The 26,275-nt window shown below is 40.0% G+C and overlaps 1 protein-coding gene and 1 long non-coding RNA gene across 3 annotated transcripts in view; both read right to left on the reverse strand.

Moving 5' to 3' along the window:
- Positions 1–26,275, reverse strand: part of USP22 (ubiquitin specific peptidase 22) — an 88,592-nt gene that overhangs the window by 19,619 nt on the left and 42,698 nt on the right. For both annotated transcript variants that reach the window (XM_036392299.2, XM_036392298.2), the window contains 2 exons: positions 22,767–22,868; positions 4,215–4,384 (listed from right to left, as the gene is read on the reverse strand). In XM_036392299.2, the coding sequence (XP_036248192.1) occupies positions 4,215–4,384; positions 22,767–22,868 (272 nt within the window). The remainder of the gene's footprint in view (positions 1–4,214; positions 4,385–22,766; positions 22,869–26,275) is intronic.
- On the reverse strand, positions 6,332–8,201 carry LOC118692458 (uncharacterized). Its single transcript, XR_004981150.1, has 2 exons — positions 7,640–8,201; positions 6,332–6,579 (listed from the first exon to the last, which is right to left on the reverse strand). It is a non-coding gene; the product is annotated as an uncharacterized LOC118692458 (long non-coding RNA).

Raw genomic sequence — 26,275 nt, forward strand, 5'->3', positions numbered from 1 at the left:
ATATTGGAGAGAACTAGTTTGAGCAATTTCAAAGTGCTGGGTAATACACTGCTTAATTGCTATTCCAGGAAAAAAAAAGGAGGGGGGGAGAAAGGAACAAACCAACCAGGATTCAAAGCCTCCATTCTTACACAGCCCAAGTAAAACTAATTTTGTTTTTCCACTTGAAACACTTGCTGTTGCATTCTAGAAAGAATCTATGGAGGATTTAGAAGACTATAGGCTTTGTAATTTGCATTATTGTTACAAAAAACATACAGAAAACAGTGAGGTTTTAAACAAAACAAGACCCCACTGTACACATCGGTACTTATTTCTCCTCCTCCTGCCAAAAACATGCACAGAAGTTTCTCAATTATGTGAATGAACAGATTTATAAATTTGATTTATCCTGCACATGTATCTACTGAACAGTCTCTGAGCTTTGTAATTATGAGTTTATTGGCAGAAATCCTGTACCAGGTTCAAGTCCAATTTGAGAATTCAAAAACTCCTCTTGGAAATTGGTTCTCAGTAAAGGCTTCAAATTTTCTGGCAATTTACAATGGATGAAAGGACTGGGCAACACATGGAACACATGCAGGAGAACACCTTCTGGAGGCTTCCCAAAGAACAATGTTCAAAGAATCACAAAATACATTTTGCTTGCATGAACTCTGTATGTTCTACACTTATTTCAGGGGAAAGTACCAAATTTTACTAAACCAGCACAAGCTCTGTATTTTCCATGACAAAATGCAAGGCTTCTGTCTATGTAAAGAGCCTTAACTGCATTTTTCTCCCCTCTAGTACCTTTGTTGTAACTTATTTTATACATAAGTCACTTCCACAGTATCATCTTCAGATATCAAAGCCATCAATCATCTCCTCCTTTTCCCTCTTGGTCCCCACTTCTCAACTCTTCCCATGCTTGTGCCGTGTGCTGTGCTAGGCTCACAGGGATGAGCAATGATGGGAAGAAGGCAGGGTTTGTTCCCTCCACCTCGGAGTGGATGCACTGCATTCTGCTCCTCTCCCATTCCTGCTATCCCAGTCACAGAGCATGTGAGACACAGATCTACTCCCACCTTCCTGAGTGGTCATTCTGGAAAGGATTTAGATAAACTTTAGGGTGTGGACCAACTACACACAAACACCAGCAGGCAAAAAGGAGTGCACCAACCCAACCCTTTCAGCCAAAAGGCTCAATGAATGGATTGTGTGTGTTCCATCTTCCCCCTGCCCAGCCTCATCACTATCTGTTACTCCCAAATCCTTTTCATTCCTTTTCTTATGCAGTGTAAGTCATGTCATGATTTTATTGAGAAATGGGTTTCATGTAGCACAAAGAAGAATGTTAATTGATGCAGTCAGATATTTTTAAAACAAACAGAGCTCAATGCTTGGTGTGTCTGCCAGAAAAGCTACCAGGAAAAAAACACCTCAGTCCTGAGAACCATCTGACAGTCATTACTCACCACCAACCTACTTCAAGGTGGAAGAACTTTGTAGCTTCCTATTTATCACAGAGAAATCACTCAACCTATATAACTACATGATCTTAAAACAAAAAAGAAATAAAGTGGGATGGGTAACTTCTGTTTAATAGGCAAAAGAGCAAAACTTGCTTATTTATATATAGTAAGTTTTATTTAATGTTCAAAACAGTCTCTTTTCCTCCCTGAGAGCTCCCACTCAGGCACTCTCCAGATCCCCTGGCATTCCATTTGCCTAAGATCACACCTTCAGAAAAGAAGGGTGGAGGGGAGATGAAATTAACCCTTGCCCTGATTGTTTGTCCCTGGGTAAGATGCTTTGGGATAACCACACCAGTTAATCCTGGTGGGAAAGCTATGTAGAAACAAGACAGAACCTGAATCAAAGTTTCCCTGGTAATTCAATTACAAAGGAATTCTCAGCCATAGCACTGAGATCTCCTGGTTTGCCTTCCTTTGCTCAGACCTCAGCTCTGCAAAGGCAGTGACAGAATCTTCACTTCAACCACTGCATAGAGCTGGGACATGAAACATAACCAGTCTGCTCCAAAAATTGCCAGATTTTTGTTTTAATTCTGAATGCAAAGAAATTAAAACTCACTGGGAACAGAACTGTACAATGGGTGCTGACAGAGCCAGAAGCACAACAAGGTATTTACTGCTTTTGAGTTTAAATATACCAAGTTGGTTACAGACCCAACAGCTTTGCTTAGGAGGATTAAGCTCCAGTTTTACTTCTAGGAGGTTGAGTCACTTTCTGTGTCCTCCCACAGCACATGGCTGCAGTATTTAATGTGAAATAAGGACAGGGACTATTGCTGTCTGCACAGTCTGGTGTCACAGATATGGCTGTTCCCTCATCCATACACCCTCATGTTGCAGAACATTTAATTAATAGAACTAATGCAAGTGTAGGCATGAATTTTGACTTGAAAATGAAGGCTGAGCTTCCCAAAGTTGTGTATGAAATGAAACTTGATTACAATTGAAACTAACACAATAACACAAATGCTGTGTTTAAGCCCCATTTTGGTTAACAGCCTGTTCTTTGTTCCATGCTCACAGTAGAGGAAAAGGCATCCTGAGCCATCAACAGGGCTCTACACACAAAAAGGGAAACAAAAATCATTACCTAGAGAGCCTTGATCTTTCCTGCAGCCTCTCAATCTGTAATGTAACACTCATTTCCCCTTTCCCAAGGGATTTAAAAAAAATGCATGTGTAAATAGAATGTGGTGATGTTCAGCAGTGTGAGACTTTATATCACTATTTGATGAAAGGATAGCAAGAATATAATAGTTCCTTATTTTTAAAGAAGGAAATAAGTTTCTCTATTAACAGTCTACAGAAACTGGTATTTCTATACCATGACTGATTTTTTTATCTAGGCATTGTGATATTTCCCCACTTAACTGCACATCTGGTTTCAATAATCCTACAGCTGCTACCTATTGGTCTGCCTGCCTTTTGTTTTTCCCTCCTTTCCTGACAGACTCAGAACAATTGAAAAATAGAACAAAAAATAAGAAATATAATATACAGCTAATGATTGATTAGCAGAATGAAATGTTGCAAATCCTCAGAAGTCTTGAGTATAAGCAGAAAACAACTTTGTACTGGAACAACTAAAGGGGCTTTACTTTCTTTTATGTATCTTTAACTCACCTGCAGTGACCAAAAAGAATCATCTCTGGTGAAAAAGGCACCGGAGTAAAATCAAATTGAAAATCACAAGATAAAGGTAAAGCTATTTTAGGTTGGTCCCTGTCAGAATCAACTTCCATGACAGCACATCCACAGAAAACCTGCTCTGTGTACAGACATCTCCAGCAATTTTAAATGCTCCATGACAGCATGTACACTAAGCTCTTTCTGGTTTTTTGGTTGGTTTTATTTTACTTACCAAGAAAGCAGATCTACCACTGAGAGAAAGGCACAAAACTGGGTTTGTTTTGGAAGACATCTTAAAACTAGGAGCCCATGTCCACCCACAGTCCTTACAATACTGACGTGGAATTATGACAGATAATAAAGCTCTTGGACCATTTATTAAGGAAAAGCCTGTGCTTGTCTCACACAGCAGGAACCAGACCTACAGAAAAGACACACTGCAAACAAAGCAAGGCTCCTGAGTGGGAAAGGGAGAGAAGTGCAGCTTGTACAGGGAAGACACAAACTGTAGCAACACATTCACTTCTCTTTATCCTCCTTCCTGGCCCTTACTGGGTTGGCATGTAAGAGATGACAGAAAAGATGTTTCTGCTGGTGAACAAGCACTAAATTGAGATCTTTAAAATATTCATACAGACCTACATAATCCAGTACCTTAAACCACAAGGATGTATACTACTGCTTTATTCTCACTCCCATTATCACCTGAAGAGCTCATGACATATTTTCCAGTTACAACTTGCACCTTTAATTAAAGCACACATTCATCTTTAAGACTAAGGATTCCCAGATCAGTCTCAGAAGAACAGGCAGCACTGTAATTATTTCCAATACCAGCTTTGCCTAAACAAGGGTGACTTCACAATAGGACTTAAAAGCCATTAGTTTCCCTTTCAGCAGCTGGGTATTTTTGACAGCCAGGTCTCAATCTTTACTGCTTTGTTCTGCTACATTTTGAGGGGAAACAAGACTTGCATTCCCTTTATATTTGCAAATAGAACACAATTCCTTTTGGGGTAAGAAACAGCACCTGTAGCAAGGTGATGCTTTGTGGCAAACAGCACTCACCTCCTGAAAGAGCGTAGACATTTCACAGACCAGACATGAGCTGGGGCTTTGCATTTCACATTTGTGCCTGTCGGAGAGGAAGAAATCTCGCAGCAGTGGAGTGTGGGTAAGTGCCTGGACAATACAGTTCATAAAACATGTGTTCCCAAGATTGATTAGCCCTCGTAGACCTATAAAGACAGAAAGGGGGAGGGGATGCATAAGCATTAGCAAGTTGAAAAAACAGTAGATTTGCATTTTTATATAGTTTTCACAATATTGCCATGGATTTACTGTATTACATGCACAGCTCCAAATACAGTTTTATACTGGTTCAGGGAGGCTATTGGTAATTTGGTACTCAAGTCACAAGAAGCTGCAGAAGCTTTTTGAACTACACTAGGATTTTTTAAATTCTAAGAAATAAGGAAACCTAGAAGTTCAGCAACACCAATACCATTATTTTGCAATGGCTGTTGTGCCCCATGTCACCAAAACATGTCCCTCCCCAAGACTGATACCGAAGTGCAATGACAACAACTGCTAAGTCAGTACAGTAAGAAACCAATACATTTAAAGACATCAGTGAGTAAGTTTTCAGATTGCTTAAAAAGCTTTCCCCCATGCAGGTCATGAAGCCAGAACAAGGTTCTTGTACTGTTATAATCATCATCTTTCTAATACAGGCAGCAAAGGAAGCAGCCCTAACAAACCAAGTCAGGCTGTGATATCCAATGCAGACTTCTGAGATTTTAAACCCAAGATCTGAACAGAACAACTTTCAAAAAAGAAACTCTGAACAACACTAATTCCACACTCTTTTTAGGTAAATTAAACATTAATCTACAGCATACATCAAAAAATTCAACTTGGCATAAGAGGATTCATCACACCTTAAGTCAAACCTTCAGTAATGCCCAGAGACGATTCCTTGTGCTTGAAAACCAAGATGCTTAAAGGAAAGCTCTTTTGTTGCACAACAGAAGAGAGGTTAGGAGTGGGGAAAGCTTTTCAGTCATTTTGCAAGGTCTAAGTGAGAAGAAAAACATGCTCAAATCCTTGAGTATTCTTCCAAAATATTAACATAATACCACCATACAGGAGCACTAAACAAGAAGAGCATCAGGTGGCCAAGAATGCTTATTTTTAATCAACAACTTACTTTGAAATGAGATAAAATGCACCGATAGATACAACTCTGGTATTGATTTAAAATCAACACAGTCCTCTTCTGCAATAAAAATAGGATTACTACAGAAACATTGAAAGAAATCACAACAGGATTACTAGTCACAGAACGAGGAATTTCCTTGTTATTCCATGGGATGAAAAAACCCCTCAGCTGGCAGTGCTGTGGTAATTAGAAGTGGTGCAGTTCCCGTGCAGTACAGCAGATAGTGCTCCAAGGGCTCTTTAGCATCCTGCAGCAGGAGGGGGTGTGGTCCAGTTGCTATGTTACCACTGAGAACAGGCACCACAGCAGCTTGGACTGCACCCGGAGCTGAAGGCAGGAACACAGAGCACTCCTGGATCCTTTTTCCTGTATCTAAAGCAGCACCGACCTGCTTCCAACGGCTTCCTGTTCCTTCTGTGTACTCACAGGAAAAAGTTTCTCATTATATTACAGTGACTTCTACTGGGCAGAAGCTTGTTGCAATTATTTGTTTGATTCTCATGCTGGGAGGCAATAAGTGTGTGCACAACATTAGCAGAGTGTTAAATAGTTAATTTGTTGGAGCAGCTTGAAATACTGTGTGATGCTTCAGCTTGGTCCACAATCCTATTTCAATTCCCAGTCTGTGTCTCTGCAAACAATGTCACAACAGGAGGGGGGTCGTGCTGTGCAAGTGGAGAAACATTTTGGTACCTCTTGCCTACCTCTCCCCTCGTTTTCTGCCATTTAAAATTGACTGGATTTATTCAAATCAAGGCTGTGCTCACAGGAGGTTGGAAGGCTCCCTGACATGCATTTTGAGAAGCAGAAGATTCTATTCTCTCCCTATTTCTCCCTCTGGTTAGCACCAGATTTCAAAGCCAGCCTGTTCAGCACAGAAAACTAGAGGAAAACCAGTAGGAAATCTAGAGATTCCCCCTAGCACTTTTTGGTGTCTAATAGAGCAGTCACAAAAGCAAACACATAAAGGCAGCTTTTTGGAATCATTTATTAAGCATCATTTATTACATGCCTGTGGCTGGACCGTCTTTCCCTGTGACCACAAGAATCAAATCTTCCTTAAAGTTGCCACCAGGAGACAGTTTCAGGCATCAAACTCAGAATGTTCTTGGCTTACTCTGCTTGCTTGGTCTTTGCTGTCAGTTTTTCATGGATCTAAATGGAGCAATTCATGTGCTGGGACTTCAATTGAATGAACCAAGACAAAGCAACCTGCAAAACAGACAAGACTGAAATGTGAATACTCCAAACCCCAATAAAAATCAGACAATGGTGATTTGTAGCAAAACATGAGAACTTACTCAGTTGAAAAGAGAAAAAGGAAAGCAGCACATATCAGTCTTATCCTTGTGGGAGCAATGACTGCTGTACAGTCTCTTAAACTGGTATTTGAAATGAAACAGGTATGAGGAACTACAGCTCAGGTACTGCATAAGTAATTGCAGCACACTGGAAAACATCAGAATTTGATGTAGGTAAACTTAAGAGCTGACAGAACTCAGAACAACACATCCTCTTGTGCTTAACTTTTATGGGGAATAATGAGTTTTGTTGGAAAGAAAAACAGCTAAAAATTAAAGCCTGTACAGCACTCTGGTCAATAACATACTGAGAATGTAAAAGCTTTGTGCCTGCCACACCTATTCCCTCCCCTTTAATAAAGCCTGGCAAAGCCTGGCTGGAACAGTCAAGCATTGCAACATGTGGGTCATAAATTAACAGAAAAATAATGTGCCAAAACCTCACATGCAGCAGTCCATTCATGCTAGAGCACCAACAGTGGTCTCCACCAGGCTCTAATCAGAACACAGTGTCACAGTCTAATAACAAAGCTCTGGGACTTTGCAAACTTCTGCTGTGCTTCACAGCATTGTCTTTATTTTTGTTTCTTATGAATTGTTCTAAAATGAGCAAGGGCAACCTGTGAGATAGTTAATATTTTCTACACATGCATGTGTGTTATTGTGGTAAACGTATTTCACAGGAAAGAAGTTTTAGCTCTGAACCATGCTGATACAATTGTAAATATTGGAATCAATTAATGTTGCTGAGAAGACAAAATTGTCATGTATGGTATAATCATAAAAGAAGGAAATATCCTTTAATCATCATGCATGGAATACAGACACTCCTCTCATTCTGACAAAAGCTGGGCAGGCAGGGCATAAGCAAAGGCAAGAAATCTACTTTTGCAATGCCTTGAGCACAGGGAAACCCATCTGGGAAATTTTGTACATTTGGTCTCAAGACTGGGTTCTGGCTGGGTTCTTACCTTTGTCAGCTTCAATTCTTCCATCTTCTTCCAGGAGTGGGTTCTGTTCTTCCACTGCTCAAAGCAATAGATCTGCAACACTGGGCAACAATGGTTGCTGGGATGCAGGGAGATCCAGAGCACTGGTCCTGCCAGTACACCCACGCAGGGGAGATGAAAAATCCAAGACAAGATAAGGAAATTCCACTTCTCCATGAAATGCAACTCTACAGCTATTAGAGGTGGGGAAGCAGGGAAATGAGAGGACCACACATGAATATCAAATACAGAAAACCCAGTCTTGCCCTCACTGAGGAGGTTCTGTTTGCCTCTAAACCCAGGCTTGGGCTGGGACTGGAAAGAGCAAACAAACCAGTCTGAACGGATGTTCCCATGCAGAAACCTGGGATTTAGTGGAATGAAGGTTCTGGAAGGAAGAGCAGCAGTCAGTGGACAATGCACCTTGGTGAGACAACCAGGAGATGATTCAGATGCACCCAAGCACAGCCAGCCTGAGATCCTCTCTACAGGAAGCCCAGGTTGGCAACACCTTAGAGCAATCCTTGTCCCCTACCCCCAGCTCTCCATCTGGTGTTGATGCTTCCCTGCAGCTCCATCAGACAGTGTCACAAGTCAGTGCAAGCTGAGGAAGAGCTCACTGAAATATTTAAAGGCAGTTCAACATCACACTTGGAAACAAACAGTGCAGCACAGCAGTGAAGATTTCTAGAATAATTTTGGGTATTCATCCCATGTCCATCCAACAAGAGCTGGCAACAACATTTAAGAGCATCTTTCTGAAAGTATTTCAAAAGAGGATGACCCTACTTCCCAGCACCTACAACTACAACCAAATTCTCTCAGCTCTCAGGTTTTGGCTGTAGAACATATCACACATGCCCTGAATGGAGCTGCCACAAACAGTGGCCCAGTCAGACCCAGAGCTGCTGTTCCACCTGCATGCCTGGAGCAGCAGTTTTGCTAATGGGGTTAGTGACAGCAATTATTTTCCAAAGCTAACCCCTTCTGAAATGTTAATACAAAAATACTCATTTCAGAAAGCAGCAGTATACAGATATGTGAAATTACAAGTCTACACAGGAAAACTCATCACATTCTGTGACACCAATGATCACGTGAGTACCAAAAAAGCCCCAGCCATGCAGTTTGGTCAATTTATTCCCCAACACTTCAGCTAAGCATCCTTCCTCAGGGACTGAAACCCACAGTAAAAAGGAACACTGAGGCAAATGAATGATAACTTTTTCTTTGGATGTTCTTACAGAACATTTTTTACAAACTTACCAATAACACATTTGGGTATTAAATTGTTTTGACAACTGTTTAAGAAAAAGCTACAGAAACTTTTGCCACAGCCAAATTGAATGAAGAAATTTCAACCACATGATCTTAAAAACTAACTGAACAATTCAACTACTTCCAGCAACACAGAACACGCAATCTACCCAGAAAGAAAAATATCATCTTGGTAGGGAGAAGAGGAAGCAGAAAATATTGGTTCATCAGTAGATCTTTTTTTCAATAGAGTAGTTTTGACAGCAATACCAAGCAAGGGATTACATGACAGATTAAAGAAGTGGAGATCAACACTCAGGGCAATAATCTGCCCTTGCTGGGTTACTGCTGAACCAGGTGAAAACATGCTCATGGCTCCCTCTTTTTTATTTTTCTGACTTGACTCCTTTTCTCCAGCTATTCAGGGCTGCCAGGTCAGTCACTGCTCAGTTTGAATCACTGTAAATCCCTCTGGAAACAAACCACCTTCCCTGAGCTGTTCCACCACCACCACCCATCCACCTCACCCCCTGAGCTATTCAATCACCAACAGACATAACCTGGAGTGTTTCACTCACTCTGCTGCTCTACCCAACTTTTAAGCTAAGCCTTTTAAATCACAAGTCAGAATAGAGTTCTAGAGCAATACATCTTAATTTAGAAAACAAAATTTTCTACATATGTTATATTCTATACATGAATATTTCACTGTATCACTCCATTATCTAAAAATATTTCTTGAATATCATAGATATGTGTGTGCATATCAAGATTCAAAAGTCATGTTGAATGCTGCAGTTTTGGAAGGCTGAGAGGATGACAGAGGACGTTGTATTTAGATAATATAGTTATAAAAATTTGGATTTCTTTTTCCTGTTTTAACTATAAGTATTTTCATTTGTCATCGATAGGAATGAAATAAAAACCAGCCCCTTCATCTGAAAGTCCTAATAATACAGAAGACACTGAGTCCAGAAGCAGTCAGCATAAGACTATGAAAAATAACTCGTGTAAACAGAGAGAAAATAAATTATAGGACTATTTTAGATACACTTCATTGTGCACTGCATCAAAACCTACAAGTTTAGCCACCCCTACACAGCAGAAATGCAAATAAATCAGAAAAGGCTTTCTGAAATGAAAAAAGTCATCATAGGAAAAAGAAGTGTTTGAATTTTAAATGAAACCCCATCTTTAACTTTCCCATTTCCAGCTAAAAGTTTCTGGATCACTGCATTTTTTCTATTGCTATTGAAGTTACAGATTGCTCAATAGCAAAAAATTTGCTTATGTGTACAAAAGGAAACTGTCCATGAGTTTGTATCTGGTTGAGAACCCTGGAGTCCAACTACAGGAGCTGCTACACTGGAGGGAAGGAGAAATGCCATGAGTGGCACATGTACTGCAAAACCATTAACTGTAGAGAGAAAACAATATAGTCATTATTCCTCCTTGGATGTATCAGCAGCACCAGAAGACAAGGACTGTTTATAAGGCTGAATCATCAAACCCCAAAGTTCTCAGCCTTGGTGTGTCACTGCTGTACAGAGCTGGAGGAATTCATCCTCCTTACTGACCTGTTTCACTGTTAACACAGCTCTACCCCGAGGCAAACCCGGCTCAGGCAGTCCTGTTAAAGGTGGGATCCAGACACAATTCACACCCCACCTGAGCAGCTGACAACCAGACCCAAAAGGGGAATGTGTCCCAGCCTGAATGCAGGCTGGCACCTCAACCAGGTGCTTGGCATGTACTCACTTTTCCTAAGGTACTCGTTCCTGGCCAAGTGTGGTTTTGTTTTTCTAAAAGAGAGTTAATTTCCCACCTTCCAGATTTTAAGTGGTTCAAAATAAACAAAACAACACAGCGATCATATTTCCCAGTCTGCAAGAAAAATCTTACCTTATGTGTTTTGATTTAAATCCAACGCTTAAAAGCATGTTCAAATACTTTATTCAGGCTCACAGGGCAACTTCAAGTCTTTTTTTGGATAATTTCTGGCATATTTGTGTGCAACTGGGCAGTTCTGGAGTGACCTCAGCATTCCTAGGAGACTTCCAGATTTATTCTTTATGTTGTGTTAGAATTGCCATTCAAAAGTGAATGTTTTTATTCTTTTTCCTCCATTAAAATATCCATAAACCCATGAAAAGTTACCAAATGGCAACAACCCACCTGCATTACATTGCCAGGAGAGATGCACAGTGAGATTTGCAGCAGTTCAGCAGCAGAGATTAATGCATTTTCTAGCACATCCATGAAGAGGACCTGGCTCATCCACACCACATGGAAACAACAGCACTTACTGAGACACCAAATATGTTTTTCCAGCATTTAGTTTGCCCCCACCCCTCTTAGTTGACAGGGAATTGTTTGCATTCACTATTCTTATTCAATAGCTTCAGTGACATCACATAATACACACTTAGAGAAGGGACAAACCACATCAGGACAGTGCAAATGTAATTGGAAGACAAAACAATAACTCAAGAGCAACTTGTTAAAGGGCAGAAACTATCTGAAATCAATTAAATTCAATAAAAACAATTGCAAAGTAGGAAACAAGGAAAAATTAAGCAGACAAACACAAAATAAGGAGCGATGGCTACAGTAACTCAGCCTCAACAACTTAATCTTGAGCTGTTCTTCTACAAACAGCATTTTGGAACTTAACAGGAATAGAAGGCCTGGAAGTCATTCTGCTCTGGTGACAGGTAAACCTCAGCTGCATGGTGTCTGGAATTGAGCACCCATTTTAAAAAGAAATTATGCAAAGTCAAGAACATGAGTAAAAATTTGTGTGGAATTAATATTTGAGACTGGAGAAACAACTGAAAAATCCACTGGCTGAGTTAATTAATTAAAACCAGATAGTGTTGGTGGAGGAACAGCCAGGCTGACAATTTTCAAGTATGTTACAGGCCACTACAATGAGACTGTAATTAACTCTTGTGACCTACCAAAGCTATAATAAAAAAAGACTGAGCTCACAAGAAGTAAAATTTAATTAGATATTAAAAATAATTGTCTCAGTTAGAAAACACTGCAATGAGGGAGTTTGGGACTCTGAGTGGTTGGAGTGGTTCCAAAGGCAGCTCTGTCAGCCCAGTGCACCTAACTCAGGAGAGGTGTTTGATATCCTTCCCTGTGTCTCACCCTGAGACTGCTCAGACTGGTATTACAGTTGGTACAAAGCACTCAGCCCAGCTCTGGCAGGAAGGTGAGGGCATTTCCACAGACAGCTCAGCCCACCTGATGCCAACTGCAAAAGTGGTGTCACAGAAAGGGTGAACTGAACTCATCTCCTGCACACAGCAATGAGTGTGTGAGCAGCTTCACCCAGCTCACAGCAGGCCAGGACACACAGACAGTGCCAGAACACGAGAGGGATGCAGGAGCTGTCAGAGTCTCCCAAAACCAGCCACCCCTCATCCCCTCTCCTGTGACCAACTCCCAATGCAGGCAGGTGGCTAAAAGCCACAGGCTGAGCAGTGAGCAGGAATGAGATCCTCATTCCTGGATCCCTACTCAGCCTCATGGCTCTGGAAACCAAAATTACCTGCCCTGCTGCCACTCAGGCAAGGCTGGAGAACAGGTAACAACTGCTGCTGGAATGAGGGCTGCTAACTCTCCTCAATGTTATTTTTAGACTGCATAGGTATTCTGTGCATGGGCTTCTGCATTTGTGGCTCAATGCATCACTCTCTCCATTTAGTAATGCACAAGAAGAGGCACAGGATAATGCAAAGAGATCCAGGGGGTCTGGTATTCATTACCTTTGTGTCTCACATGCGTGTGTCACATGTCACTACTGTGTGTCAAGGAAAATTTAAGTTTGCACCTAACAAGACAGTTTAAAATCAATTCTGGAGGAGCTCAATGGAGTCCCTGTATTGTGCTGCACCTTCACTTAAAATCAACTCCATAACATTGACACAACACCGGACCCAGGGTTCAGCATAGGAGATATGTGTTTGTAACTTATTTAAACAAAGAATTTCTAGCAACGACACAGAAATAACCAGCAACAAAAGGAGATGAGATTCAAGAAAGGTTGTCCTTTGCCAGATTTAGGAGCAAAATGACATCTCTAAGCAATGACTACCAAAGATGGCTTTACTACAGATCCTTCCCCAGAGCAACAGCTTGGCCTTTCCACACATCCTACTTGGACACATATTGTTGGAAGAACCTAAGGGCAAGTGACATCGCTGGAGCAAACACATCAAACAAGTTACCAAGAGCATGAGCCAACACCAAGTGTATCATTTTATATTATTACTGCTCAGATGAAACCTCCGAGCCAGAAATGACTCCTGAGTGTGCACAGTGTGCCAGACACACAAAGTACTCTCTATACTTCCAACATGTACATCTTTGAGCCAATTCCCAAACTGATGATGCCAAAACAGGAGCCTTTCCACTGCCCAGAGGAGTTCCCATTCCCTGCCTTAGGGCACACTCCCTGAGATTTCATTTCCTGGGGTTGCTCTGTGTGCTCAGCAGTGTGCAAGCACCGTGTTCCTGATTCTCTGAGGGCTACTGCTCAGCTAGGATTGGTTTTATTCCTGTTTCTCGAGGCTAAGAGCACTTCACACAAAGCAAGTGATCTCCTTGGATGGTGCGGGCTGTGAGGTTACAGCCTGTCACTACTTTGCAGTGGCTGCATGCCCAGACTAAGACCAAGCACACAGACAGGAAGGACAGGAGCACTTGATGTCCTTTAAGTTCTCCTCCTTCTGATTTGGTGGCAATTGGCTCCTGTGTGCACACCCTCAGCTTGGTAAAATGAGTCAGCAATCCTAAAATATCTGGCAATACAAACAAACAAACAAACCCCTTAAGGTTAATTTTTCATATGGCCTGTGTAAATAGAGAAGCTGTTTCAAGCAAGACAAGGGATTGCAAGTATCTCTTCCCTCTGAATTTGAATTAAGAAACATGTTTCCAAAACAAAATAAAGTGAGGGGTTTTGACCAAGCCACTGAAAAATGCATTGAATCTTGCACTAAAAGCACAGGAAACAGCTGCAGAAGTTCTTGAGATATCACCTGATCTGTCCCTATACCTCAATGCAGAATTAACAGTACCTGTGTTATTCCTGACAAATGTTTCTCTGAATTGTTCTTAGATCTCCCAATGATGAGATTCTGCAATAGTCTCTGATGCCTCTTGTATTCTGAAGTGCTCCAGGGTCTCATCTTTGTAAACAAACTAAGAACTGCAGCAACATTAACATGGAAGATACACATACAAGACCTAGAGATAAGCTCCCCTAGTGCTAGAGCTTCTGAATTAGAATGAATGTAATGCTGCAAACAGCAACAGCTTTACAAAAGCTCCAAAAATGAGGGAGGAGACAACTCGTCCAAGATACTGGGTTATCACTGGTTTTTCTATCTATATGGATTTACTGTCTCCCACAACAAGCTTAAATTTAAAATAAATGTGGGGGAAAGGAAAAGGGGAGTTAAAGGAAAGGATCTCTGCATTGCATGAGAGTAGTTTGGAACCTTTTGGTAAGTCATTTCACAAGATGAGGACCCAGGAGCACTCTACAAAAAAAGGCCTTTTTTTTCCTTTCAAGGTCATGGAAAATGCCAGTTTTTAGATCTGTAATTTTGTATTTCAGCATTTTTATTGACCATCTGCATTGTGAAATTGTTTTTCTCTCTCAGGTGTCAGGAAGAAACCAATGCAGCATGTTCTCAAACCCAGAAACCTACACAGCATGTAATCATCCACAGCAACAACCTCACTGTTTGATTCTCTCAGCTGAAATGGAGGAAGCTGAAAAAGACATTAAATTCTGCAGTAGAACTTGAACCAAACTTCTCTGAATTCCTGTCCTGGCATATCAAGACCCACTGAACAAATTCTGCCTGTTGTGCTTCAACCTGATCCAATCTCTGTCAGGATCTCTGAGCACTGAGCAAGCACTGGAGAACGTACACACAGGAGAAGGAAACATGTCACTGGAAATAACCACATAATCAAATCTGTTACTAAATATCAAAGGATTGTATGATCTCTGTAAAATATGAAGATCAACTGGCTGGAGGAGAAAGACAGAATCATAGAATCCTGGAATGGTTTGGGTTGGAAGAGAGTTTAGAGATCTCAAAATTCCAACCCCCTGCCATTCATTCCACTGGAGATGTGGAAGCATGTCACAACAAAAGCTTCAGAAACAAAAAGGCACCTATTCCTGAAAAGCAGAAAGACAACATGAAATGTCACATTTAAGCATATGCATTGAACAAAATGCCTTCATTTACTGCTGAAGCCAGAGACCTCTCAACTGTGGTGCTTGTTGTATACTCAGATATACAAAGCTGAACAAATTAAAAGTTAAATAAAGCTATGGAGAAGCTCTCAAAGCAACCAGGAGCTGCCCTGTCTCACAGACCTTATAAAGTTCAAGACATTGAAGTCCTAAGAACCAGAGCAGGAAAATAATGATTATTCTCATAGTTGCTGGAAGGTCAGGAAGAATAGACAGAAGATATCCAGCATCAAAAAAGTAACAGTAGCAGGCAAAGAACAGGAAATATGTTTGTGAAAATGCCTGAATGATGGATCCAGAGCTTTATGACACGGCCTTTAACAGCCAGTTAAGCTGTAGACCCTTCAAGGTGTTTTCCTCTGGCAAAAGAAAAGCTTTTACACAAAACAAAACACTTCAAAAGGTGGCACAGAATAAAATATTCTCTTTGCCCTCCCCCAAAGCAGCCAAAGTTAAAAGCTCAGCGAGCTCTTCTGTGCTCTGCACAGAGCACAAGGCTTGCAGAGAGAGCCTTGTGCAGATGGCACCCATAGAGAACAAGAGGTACTCCCACCAAACTGACAAAATAAAATTCACACCCGCAGCCGTCCTTTCCCCCCAATATCACACCATATGCTGCCTACAAGTTTTTACCCTTCCTCCAAACAGATTTCACAAATTAATAACTTAAGGAGCAGGCTAAGTGCCAATGAAATTAAATGCATCCAAATATATTAATATGCACAAATTATTGTTGATGAACTGGCACAGAGCTCGTCCAACAATCCACAACACACAAACCATGCCACATGCTGTTTATGCATATTCCTGCTTGCACTATATACTGTATCTACCTTCTGGCCACATAAAGCCAACTCTGGAAGCAGACAGGAAAGAGCAGAATGGAAGGTCAGAGTAAATATAATCCAAAAGCAATCCACAAAAGAACAAAACTGAGATGGGGATGATTGGCCTTGTTGAAAACGCCATGCTTGCTGTGCTGACACCGAGTTAATCAGGTGAAAATACAGTGGTAAATCAAGGTTTATTTCAAATTGTTGGCTAGAGAGATTTATGGATGCCATCCCTGAAGTGTCCAAGGTCAGGCTGGACAGGGCTTGGAGCAGCCTGGGATAGTGGAAGGTGTCCCTCCCCATGGCAGGGGGTAGAACTGGATGAACTTTAGGGTCCCTTCCAACCCAACCCATTCTGTGATTCTATGATTTTTCAAACATAAGAAAATGAAGATTCTCATGCTAAGGACACAGCTCTGCCCATGACAAGCCAACAGGCACTTCTCTACAACCACTACAGCTCCATGGGCTAATTCTCAACTTCCATATCTGTAACAACAAATACCTCATCTAAATAAGGTATCTGTTCAGAGGGCCATAAAGAGATTCTGGCTAAGTGCTGCTGTTGGGTTTTCCTTGGTAAGAAAATTCAGATTCTGATAAAAACCCATTCAAACAGATGACAAAGTCACTGATACCAACTGCATTTTTTATTCAAAGGCTGCTGTTTTGACTGCATACTGAAGTTTACATAATGACTTAGTGAAGAAAACACGGCACAGGGAAAAAATTAACTACCAGTAGAGAAAGAGGTAGGACAAATAATTGAGTCAGCAAACATTTTACACTTGAAATCAGCATCTATGAGGGGAAAGAAAAAGAAGGGCTTTTCAGGGCTGCTTTTTATTTAACTGGATTTAAGTGATGAAGTTTCACCTGAAGAAGTGCAGAGCACAGTTTAGGAAAATCAAATCAAAACACTGTCTGTAAACTAAAAATAATGTGTCTGGATCAGTAACAACCATGGATCTACTTCTAAAAAGTCCAGAGCAGGAAAATCAGGTTTCAGTTGGAAGTTTGGAACATGATCCAAGCCCTGGATCAACAACCTTGTCTTCTAAGGAATTTCCCATTGTGCAAACACACACAGGATATCTTCCTTTGCCTCCAATCCCCAAGAGCCACCTAGAGTTACAAAATTAAAGTATTTTCTATGCAAGTAGGAATGGCAATTTTCCAAGACAGGATAACAGAAAAATTCAAGCCCAACTGCAATTTGCTGATTTCACATACAATTTGTACAGTCTGCAGGGGTTTTAGCTGATGTGAAATGAAAACATCAACAGGACAGCTCATACACTTAGTGACATCAGCTCCTCATCTTCCTGAAAGAGGGTCTAAAATCCAAACAAATATTGAGGTAACAAGATCAGAACCCCCCTCATTCCTCACTGGAGCTGGCCAGGTGGCAACAAGGCATTCTGAGGAAGTGCTGTTCATCAGTCAGCTCTTCAGACGCTGACTGATCTCTGACTAACAAAAGCTTCTACAACAAAAGTTTGCTCACTCTAAGCAGGAAAATGCTGCAGGGACTTCACTGATAACTCTGATGTTCCTAATCTTATTCAGGAACAATTAAATCACAGATAATCAACTGCTGTGCAGATAAACCACGCACACTGACATTACTGCAGTGATGCAAATTGCTTTCTGGCACCAGCTTTGGAAAACCAGGTGACAAGTTCCCAGACAGTCAATACACAAAAAGGCAACTGCAGCATCCAATCTGGAATTTCTCCTCACAAAGCCTTTTGCAGAGGAAAGCTTCTATTTTATATTTGATAAAGAGCTAAATTTAGGAAGCTTAACAAGATTTTCAGACAGTACAGCTCTACAAACTTTAGAGAGCAAATCACTACTTGTATTTTAGAATTCTTAAAATATTCACATCCCTCTAATTTTTCTTAGAATTCCCTGGAGCTTTAAGAGGAAAGGGCTTTTAAAATTTATTTTTAGGATCAGCTTTATCAATTTTAGACCTAAGAAATGTATTACACAATGGTCAGACATGCTAAGCTCGTGACAAAGTAAAACAGGAACAGAAGGCTCTCTCTATTGATATGAAAGTATCTTTCTTTTTTTTTTATTTTACCAATCCAACCTTTTAAGAAACAATTTTTCATCAAGAAAACCATTTTAATAATGAAGTTAATATAAAGAAAGCCAAAGAGGAAACATTCACCTGAGTAGTCTTAAAGGTGGTTTTCTTTCCTTCATCACACAGCAATCTAAAGGAATTTGAGAATCAGAGATTTCTATTCAGGATGCACTTTGTGCAGTCATAACTTCAAATATCAAAGCATTACTGCTTACAAATCAGTAATTTAGATTTAAAGCCATAGCTAAAAGTGTGGTGCTGTACCAAACCATATTTTTCATTCCACTTTTCCACTTGAACTACCTTAAGTGCCATCCAAGGAGAAGAAGCACACCTGAGTGCTGCTACATTCACAAAAAACATCCAAGTACTAATGCAGCCTTCAACACTTCCAAGTTAAGAGAAGCAAAAATGCTTCTGCTGGCTTGTCTAGAGAACAGAAATATTTTCCAGGTCACTGTTCCTCTTCCCTTGCCACCTTCATACAGGAGTTCTGCAATATTTATTCCACTGATGCTCTTTGGCCCATCAGGCTGCTCAGCGCTGCAGCTGCCAAACCCACCTGCTAATCCCAGGCAGTTTTGGTTTTGGACCTCTCCATCCCATCACTCCTGGTGAGGAGGATTTGCTCAGTCTCCTGGAAAGGTTTGTCTCCCCTCTGCCTTTTTGCAACCCTGCAAATGGGAATCCCGGGTGGCTGCTGCTAATTACCCATGTGCATTGGGAGTCTAATTCTGCCTATTGTTAATACACCCATCTTTAGCCACAAAGTCACTTCATATGCTAATCAGAGAGCAGCTGATCCCAAGCTAATATTTCATATACTCAGGAGAATGGATCTGCTGGGGGTATTAATGACAGCAGAGCAAGAAGAGCTTGGAAAATAGTTCCCAAAAGATATTGTATCACTTCTGGTTCAACCCCCTAACAAATAATTTGCTTGTGAATGTGGAGCTTTGTCCCTTCCCTCCCCTGCAGCGGGAGGCCACTTTACAGACAAGAGGAGACTGAATAAATTAATTTTTTTTTCTTTTACAACGTTAGAATCTAATTTAATAGCTGTTAAGTCTTACCTAATTTTTCCATGTAAAAGTTTTGGTGTTTATGGGATGTTTGAAACATCAGTTTCAAGCCAAAATCAAGATGAGCATTTCTACGAATATTGAACAGTCCAAGACACTACCCAGTCCTGCTGCTGAGAGCAAAATAATTTGGGAAATTTCTATGTTCCCCACAATATGCCATCCCTTCAATCTGATCTGTGGAAAAAGCTGTGGCAATACAATGAAAAAAAATCAACATTCAAGTGTTGGAGGCAGAACAAGGTCTGAGAATGTCTTGAGGTGACACAGCTTCCACAGAGCATGTTTATGGTCTGAGTGGACATGACATTCCTCCTGAATCTCCTGAAATGCAGAAGCTCCATCAAATGTCAAGTCAGGACACCAGAACATGAAATGTCCCACACAAAATCCACACTGCAAGGGTTTCTCATCATGGCTGTTTGCCTGTAAGACAAGTCAATGTTTCCACTTGGTTAACAGTGTGTTGCAAGTCACTTTGAAGGTCCTTATGTGCAGTATTGGGAACAACCCTGTACATCCCAAAAGACAGGAATCAGCACAGTTTCCACAGCCTGCAGAAGTGCCCAGTGTGAGTTCTCATTTCAAGAGCAATTTGCTCAATGGCAAACTAGAGATTCAAGTCAAGTTACCTGCACTATCTTCTTACGAGATGGGAAAAGTATCTATGAGATGGAAACACACAGCATTTTAAAGAGCATCAAAGAAAAACTATGGATTTCTGGTTTTTTCCTCATTTTTTTGAGGATGTGAATAAGAAGTTCCTTCTTCAATGGGTTTCAAATTGTCACTCAAGTAGAAAAATCAAAAGCTGTGAGTTTTGCCCATTATTTCCTCTAGTGAACTACCAGTTCAAGTCTCCATTATAAGATATTCATCTCATGTCTGAGTATTCTTCAGTTTTAATTCATGGTGCTGATCAAAGACAAAAGATCCTGCAGCTGTACAAAAGTTCAAACAGCTCAAAAAGCAGCAGACACATCCAGCTGTTCTGAGAAGCACCATGAGATTGCGACAAATCTGGGATAAAAAAATTCCCTTCATGTACCCAGAATGCTCAGCCATGGAGTAAACATCCACCTAAATGAGTGTCATGCACATAATACAGATGTGACAGGCAACTGCAACAAACATTGTGTCACCTAAGTGTGGTTTAGACAGGAAAAACATCAAGTTTAACGTATTTTATTGTCAGGGCTCAAAATCATATGCAGATCCTTCAAATACAAGTTCTGTACATACTTTCAAGGCCACACCTGCCCAGGTTTCAGTCTCTTGTCCCAAGTATTTTAGTTGTAACACTGATAAATTGTCTTACACAAATGCTGAAACAAATGTTGGCACAACCACCATTCTAGGTCATAGCAGAGCAGCAAAATGCTCCACACCCAAATGATATCTGTGGATCTCTGGGGTAGGATAGAAAGCCACAAACCTCTCCCTGGCCTTCCTCTTAAAACAGCTTTAAAAAGAGGATTTTATGCATAAAAGGCAGCTGGTTATGTTTTAACAGACTCTTGTGTAAACAGAAGTGCTCAACAGCTGTGCAGCGCCTATCAGAGATGGTTATCAGCATCATTTTCATTTCCAGAACCAATAAAACTGGACATCATGCCTATTCTCTGTGCCATTTACCTACCTCAGAAGATAAACTGGATTCACTAATATCTGCTATGGGATTGATAAAAATCTGATTTCAAAAGAATTGAGTATTATAAAAAGAGAGAAATGAGACTGTCCAGCTACTGCAGCATTTCAGTCTGCAAATAGGATCTGAAACTGCAAACAGACAAGTCAGAGTGAGGGGAGGGAAGGCAAAAAGACTCTGAAGCAGATTTATATTTAGCATCAGGTTAGGTGGAGAGAAAAGGCTCAAGGACAATGGCAGGTCTTTTCTTCCTTGAGCTAAACCCCCAATGCATTTTTGTGAAAGAAAGCAAGTCTTCTGCTTTTAACTGCAGCCCAAAACTGCATTATGGCTCCTGGGTGCTTTGATTTTTTTTCTTTACTTTCTAAATCTCAGCACACAGGCAGCTCCAGGGCTCAGGAGGAAAACTCTTAAAAGCAGGCCTGCAGAAGTGAAGAGATCAGTCAGTGCCTTGTCCCCGTGCTCCCGGAGCTCTCCCGCCCAGGCAGCGCAGATGAGATTTCACACCACCAGACACGGCCTTTTTAAACAGCCTGAAAGATTCCAAACCCTCCAAGAGCAGGCAGAGCATTCCTTCTGATTGCAAAGAGAAACACTGAAATGTGCTTCAGTTCTTCACAAAGGTCATGGTAACCTTCAACATTTTATCGAACCTCTTCCCCCCTCCCCAGCTCTATTATCTTTACTAATTTGTAATGTTCTTTACAAAATATACTGGAGTTTCTCAGAACACAAATCCCAATGTGAACATGATGCAAGCAATCTTTGCTTAGTTAATTTTTCCTAGGCTGTTTAAAGTTTCCAAAGTCCAGATGTTTTTCCAACTGTCTTCTCTGTCCCACGACTCTGAAAACATAGGTTCTTTAGAATTACCATTTTATATACATTTTCAACTTACTCTGTGCTTCTCAGTCCATTTTTTCCAAATAAATATACACATACTTTGGATTAAATGACTTGCTGCATTAGAAACATGACATTAGAAAGCTTTAGAAAGGATGTTCAGTGTATTTTGACAAATGCAGACGTGCTGAAAGCGTGACATGTTCCATGAAACAGTACAGAACTTTAACACTGTGGAAAAAAATTCAGTTTCCTACTTGCAATGTCTATGGCTACACCTCCAACCTTGTACAATTAACAAACATGTACCATTAACCATTTTTTCCAAACCTCACCATTAAAATGTTATTGTGCATTTAACAGCATAGGAAAATGCCCAATAATCTTAATGAGAGCTTCTCAGGGAGCTAATTTTAACCCCCTGCTACCCAACCTAAAAACAGCAGGGAAAACATTGGAAGAGCTGTTAATTTTTATCACCTTTAGCCAAACATTGTCCAGCCAGATGCAGATGAACACATTTCAGAGAATTCTTTGCTCCAGACCACTGAACTCTTAAGCATTAAACCTTTGAGATGCATTTCAAACCTGCTATTTGACACCACTGGAGAAATAAAATCACTTTTCAGAGCTCATACAAAATTGAAGAGATCCCATTTAGAGTGTAAAACACCAAGAAGGAATGTGCTGCTTCTGCTAAACCAGATTTACCAATAGACTGCTTTGGTCAAGGATGCACCAGCTACAGGATTTCCTTTCACATCCCTGCACAGGATCTCTGATGAAGGCTGAGCTGAGATAGTATCAGTGATTTCTCATTACAAGCAAGTTGTCAAAAAAAGGATTGTGTTTTGTAGCTGTTCCACAGCTCAATCATCAGCAGTACCTGCACTGACAGAGCAGATATCCTTCCACAGCAGGAACAGGTAATGTAAAATAAACTGACTTTGTTATTCTAAAGCTTACAGAAATCCACCACAATTACCAATGGAACAACAGCACAGAATTTGGAACATACAAATCAGTGATAATTTGGCTCCAGAAGGGATTTCTGGAACTCACCTATGGTGCAGTTTGTGGTTATTTTTCTTCGCTTGGGGTTGTGTCGTAGCAATTCTAACTCTCTCTTGGTCGGCTCCCATGTTGAATACTTCTCTCCAATGCCTAAGCAGATAAAACAAAGTTTCAGGAAGTTCTTTAGTAAAAGGATTAAAAATTCTGTTCAAGTCAAAACTTTCAACGTGCTGTCCATTAGGTTAGATACAATTTATGCACAAGTTAAGGACATTGACTGCTTTTTATCCCTTCTCAAAAAATATGGTTTGAAAAGGTATCACAAAATTTTTGAACAAAGAAGAACTAACATAAGAAAACAAAGGTACTTTTTAACTTATAAAGAACAGCTAGGCCAATAAACTTCCCTTATTGGATTATAATCCTCCTTTCAGATAAAAAAAAAGAAATTCCAGCACAAGAATAAACTTGCTATTACTCAAAAATACATTTCTTTGTGCTCAGAGGAGGTTAAATGACACAAGCAGCATTGATGAACTTGCCAAGTTATTTAATAAATCTAAACTGATCCAACTTAATGGACAGATAATCTTTAGAGAACAGCAGAATTTAATAATTCAATATACTGAACAGTTACTACATGTATATGCTATTACACAGAATGACCTCTCCTTAAACTATTAATGAAGGATTAGACAAGTTTTAATTTTTGACATTCACTTTGTTGACATATCTAATGTTATCTAAAAATGAAATTAGTAGTAGGTTTAAACACCACCCTCCCTCCACCAACCAGTCAAAACTCTCCAAATATTAAACTACCCTTTCTCATGAGCTAAAATCTGTCATTTTTCTTTTTGAAGACCAACACTGCATTTTCAGAAGATTTCTTTTGCTCAAAGGAAAGTGCAGTAGAAATGAGCCAGGTCAGTAGTATGGAGACCAGATTTTAGATCAGCACAGAGCTGTGTTCAGTGTAAACCTGATACAAGAAAAACACAACAGTGAAGACTCATGTGCTGACCAGCTCAATACTGCTGCAGCTTTCTATGTAGCACAGAAATTGCTGTGCAAGGTCAATTATTGTGAGTCACAAAGGCATCTTGGCATTAAAAATAAAGAATTATAAGATGGCAAGCAGTCTATTCTAAAACTGAGAATTAAAGTCAATTAAGAGTTATTTTTCACAGAATGCATGGAGCAGAAGCAGCGCTTTGCTACAGAAAATAAATTATAAATCATACATATGAAAAGGATAGTAGAAAAATATAGCTGGAGGCTTACACATTCTGCATAATATACATTAAATTTTAATAGCTCTTTGATCTTCATTTTCAGAAATAGCTATGCTTGTCAGAAACTACCCTCCCAAAAATGTTCAATTCATAGTTACTACTGACCCTCCAGGTTCTACTAACACAAGGTCTCATTTTTAGATTCTCAAGGACTAGAGAATTCTTATTTACACAAATACACCCGTTTCTCACTTTATTTGATTCAACAACAGATTATGCAAGGAACTTAAGGGACAATACCAGAATCCCTTTCCTTTCCCTTTCCAAGGTTCAGCATCAAGCTACACACCCAGGAAAACAGAAAAGGCAGGGAAGGACTGAGACTGATGAGATAACACAGCTGCAATGCTTTGGACACACTGCACGTCTGCAGAGACCCTTTGGAGGTGCACAGATGGACACTTCACAGGGATGGAACATTGGCTTCCAACAGCTCTGGCACTGGATGTCTCCAGCAACCCTGGTCATATTTGTAATGCTCCCTTAGGAATTCATATAAATTCATTGGTAACACCTTGTTAGCAGCAGCAATTGCATTGTGCAGCTGAAAATTGCTGTGTTTGGGTTCACTACAGTTAAAACATGGCCAAACACAGCCAGTCAGTGTGATGAACCCTGAGAACAATTAAAAAATAACCCCTTGGATATGTTTAAGTCCTGGTTTAAGTCAAATACAACAAAATTCATACCTGGAAACACATGTGCACTTTAGGCATGCAATAGCTCCATGTATATCAGCAGCACTATTAATATATTTTTATCTATCTATATATAATTATATGGTTTAAATACTGTAGAGGATGGGACTAAAGCATGTCACAAGAGCAACTCTAAGTAAGGTCAAACATGACAGACTGGATTACTTGTAAAGATTCTGGGTGAACGAAATATTTGTTCAATTTAAAAGAAATGAAAGGAAACAAAACACCATGTGCAATTAATGCTACAAACAGAGCAAACCAGACAGAAAACATTCTTGCAGAAGCCTTTCATTAGAAGGAGCACAAGTTAAGTCAGACACAGAAATTAAAATTTGTTCCATTCCAGCTATATAACTTAGCAGGAATGCTGAGGTTATATTACTCTTGAAATTTGGAAAAGGCAAAGCCATTTATTAGGAATGGTTTGATGTTTAAAAATGAAAAACTACAACAAAAAAATAACCAAGACACAAAGAAGGAAAGAGGTTTAATAAAAAGGTTTTATAACACTCACAAGCATGCCAAAAACTCCAATATAAACTACCTTAAACAAAGATTCGCAAACCATGCACAGGTCACCATTTACAATTAAAGGAAAGTAGTGTTAGAGAAGTGAAAATTAGTAATTTAAAAAATGCTGCTATAAAATAGTCAGAGATTCAAGTCAGCATGTGAAACCTCCATCTAAGAAATTATTTTATTGGGTGAGATACTCAAATTGGCATTTCTCAGAGAATTCATCAGGGGCATAGGGATGAGTGAAGGAAAAGGCAATGAAGGCTCAGCTTTATAAAAGTCACAATTTTTCAATCATTGTTTACTTTGCTAAACTTCAGCAAATTGCAACTTTTCCTCTCCCAAAAATTCAGACATTAATTAGAACAAAGGGCCCTGTGTATTCTCACCTCCCCTGTTATTAATTTTCAATACCAAAGGAAAAAATTACTGGCCAAGTTGCAACATTCAGAGTTACATCAGATAACCCTGAACTACAGCTGGACTGGAGAACTCAGCACACTGGGAGTTAATACTACAGGAGTTTGAAATGAATCTCATGATATTTGGGGGTTTTCTTAAAGTTTTTTTTTTTTTTTTTCCTCCAGGCATCATGTTGTTATGTGAGCATCTATTAAAGTATAAACTAACACCCTTCAAGCACTGTGGAGACAAATTTGAACATTTCTGCATTTACCCTTCAGTTTTTAAGCCAATCAGTTTCTGCAGACTGGATTCACTTCTGAAGTTCTGAAGTTGGCAACAAGATCTGAGGTAAATTAACACTGTGGTAGCAATATAAACCCAAGACACTGACTTTGGGGTTTGCGCTCCTCTTGACATTCAGTTTGGAGCAAGAAGGGATCTTTGAGATGACAAGAGGGAGGGAGCACAGAGATTGGAACAACAGAGAGAGAAGGAAAAAAAACCAGACATAGTTCTCCATTATTTTCTCCCATGTACATCTCTCATTCCTAAGATAAATTTTTGAAGACACATGTGGTTTCATAATAAAAAGACGTAAAAAAGAACCTATGCCATGACTTTAAAGAAAAAAAAAAGTCTA

Source organism: Molothrus ater, chromosome 16 (genome assembly GCF_012460135.2).
Source record: "Molothrus ater isolate BHLD 08-10-18 breed brown headed cowbird chromosome 16, BPBGC_Mater_1.1, whole genome shotgun sequence".
Taxonomy (NCBI): Eukaryota; Metazoa; Chordata; class Aves; order Passeriformes; family Icteridae; genus Molothrus; species Molothrus ater.